This window comes from Arachis ipaensis, chromosome B10 (genome assembly GCF_000816755.2).
Source record: "Arachis ipaensis cultivar K30076 chromosome B10, Araip1.1, whole genome shotgun sequence".
In the NCBI taxonomy this organism is placed as follows: Eukaryota; Viridiplantae; Streptophyta; class Magnoliopsida; order Fabales; family Fabaceae; genus Arachis; species Arachis ipaensis.
Genome location: NC_029794.2, coordinates 30,508,628 through 30,511,427, shown reverse-complemented (window position 1 = coordinate 30,511,427; position 2,800 = coordinate 30,508,628). Strand labels below are relative to the sequence as shown.

At 29.4% G+C, this 2,800-nt stretch overlaps 1 protein-coding gene across 1 annotated transcript in view; it reads right to left on the bottom strand.

Annotated features, from left to right (window-relative positions):
* The window catches only part of LOC107624292 (probable 2-oxoglutarate-dependent dioxygenase At3g111800), a 3,304-nt gene continuing 786 nt past the window's right edge, over nt 283–2,800 (bottom strand). The window contains exons 2-3 of the mRNA XM_016326783.2: nt 1,915–2,245; nt 283–805 (exon numbers count right to left, since the gene is read on the bottom strand). Of these exons, the coding sequence (XP_016182269.1) occupies nt 557–805; nt 1,915–2,245 (580 nt within the window). The 3' untranslated portion in view covers nt 283–556. The remainder of the gene's footprint in view (nt 806–1,914; nt 2,246–2,800) is intronic.

Here is a 2,800-nt window from a genome sequence, read left to right as displayed (position 1 = left end):
GAAAGTGATTTTTGTTGAGTTTGCACCAACTTAGTTGGATTTTGATATAAAAATGTTTAGATATGTAATTTGGCTGCACATAAAATTGTAAGTGAGTTTGATATTAATCAATTTATTAATTAGATATATTTTTTTTCGGTGACTTAATTAGATTATATTAGAACATACATTTAATGAGTTTGATAAATATTTATAAAAATACTTACAAATTTATTTACTAAAAATATTCACAACAATAAAAAAAACCCTCAAATCTACTATAATTTTGTGAAGTAAATTCTAAATTTTACCATACCAGAGCCAACTCTGATTTCTCATGTATGATAATATACTCCTAGAAAAACCAAAGTTAAACAAAATAATACTGTATATGACATAACAATTTCTGATTATCTCTACTCTGCAGCTCAAATTTTCATTACAAAATTTACACAATTAATTAATAATGTTACATTATACAAAATGGCTTTAATTTAAAAACCCTATTATTAGTTTTTTTTTTTTTAATTTTTACGATATTTTTCAATTCAATAAGCGAATAATTAAATCAGTAATATTATCTAGGAGATTTTAGAGAGTCCACTTGGGATTTGCCACGTGGACCTCTGGTTCTAATGAAGAGCCTATATTCATCAAAGGTCATGGGAGGGTAGAGTGAAGGGGTGTCTGGGGTTACCAATTCCTTTGCTGGCTGAATGGGTATGTCACTTTTTGGGTTGTAGAAAAATGCCAATGATACTCTCTCTTTATCTGAATTTACTATTACTCTGTGCTCCACGCTCTTGTATTTTGCATTGCTTATAACCTAATCACAACAAAAAAATAAACTAGGTTAGTACTCTTTTGTCAATCTTATGTTCTTTTTTGGTAAATATTAAATAGATTTAAGTGCTTACTCACATCTGGAATAAAAGTGTGTAAAAAAATATTGCAAAAATAAAAGTGAATAACATGTGTTGTGGATTCCACTACTTAAAACTATTTAAATAAAATATAAAAAAATTAAGTATTTCAAAAATACCGATGTTTTAATATTTTTAGTTGTTGGTCTTAATTATATACAAATTTTATTGTTGAGATCAACAGGTAAAGTCACTATTAAAATATCATCATCAGTATCTTCAAATACTTGATTTTTGTTTTCTAAAATATGGTTATGTGTGTATTATACACTTTCTCTACATTCCATGTGAATATTGACTACTCACAACATATACAAATCTTGATTCCACAATTGCATACATATACATAGTTAAAAAAATTTGATCTACTTAGATATAATGAAAGTATAATCATTGATCTTCATCACACTAACAGTGGAGTTTAATTTCAGTCACAAATTCAGCAATTAAGAAAGTACGGCTGATCCAATTTGTTATTCAAAAATGTCATGCTAACCTTATCTAATAACTTTAGAAAAGTAAGTTAAAAAGATATCCTTAAAATATTTACGGTATTTTTTTTTAATAAAATTTGTATTCGATGCATGTGATGGAAAAAAAATTCATGGTCGAGTGGGAAAGAAGAAAAATTTCTCTAAAGTAGCCCATGTTCAATCATATAATGCGAAGTGGTGCAATTCCAACTAGGAATACACACGTTACAAAGTTTACATAACGAGCGAATGAAACTTATCCATTTAGCAAGCTTAAAGAAGACTGAAACATGAAAAAGTAAAAACAAACAAACAAACAAACAAGACCAAACATTATTGTACCATGATAAATTCTAGCCAAACATTCTTATATTTCTCATCTGTTATAATATTGCGCGTCTATGTCGTATCAATCGAAATAAGGATAGAATGATTCGTTTTAATTTTATACATTTATTCAAAATAATCTCAGATTCTAAATTTATTTTAGAACACGCGTTAAATATGTTTTAAAAATATAATATAATATTATTTTTCACCTGAATTTGATCTCCAATATTAACAATGAAGGCATGGCGAGCAGGCTTCACCGTGATCCATTCATCGCCTCTCCGAACCTGAAGGCCGGCAACTTGGTCGTCCGGCAGCAACATCGTCATCCCTCCGGGGTCCGAGTGCGACGACAGACCAAGCGTCAGCTCCGGCCGAGGGCACTTTGGGTAAAAATTAACCCTCAAACATGCCCCAATATCTTCACCCCCAAATGCATTCTGGAGAAAATCCTCTTCTAAACCTAAGTTTATAGACAAAGCCTTCAACAACCTCCCTCCTAGCTTCACCACCTCTCTCCCATATTCATCAAACACTTCCCTGCATATAATTATAAAATATAAAAACTAAGCAATTTTAACTTCACAACTCTAAATTCTCTAGCTATTTTCACATCATTTTTACATCACTTATGTATACAATAGTAACATATAGTACTAACTTTATTATATACTGTACCTGACTATATTTTATAATATTATATGGTTTGTCACTACATAAAACATGGATCATCGTCATCTATCATATCATTATATATGTATTATTCAAATTATACATATAATACATGCTGATGAGTGCTACTAGCTTAGTTAATTATACACGCAAACCACCCGTTTAAATAAGGCAGGAAAAGTTTGATGTGCCAATTAATTTTTATTTATTTTCTAAATAAATATACTTTAATTTATTAGCATTGTGGGCGCCGGAGGGACATCATCACTAGTAGTTAATTGGTAATAATAATTTCATTTTGGAGGAGAAGACACAAAAAAAATGAAGAGGGAGAAAAAATAGGTCTAATAAAAAGCAGTAATACTAGAAAGAAAAAAAAAAGTCTAGAGTCTAAATTTCTCTTATTTACTATTTATTTATTAC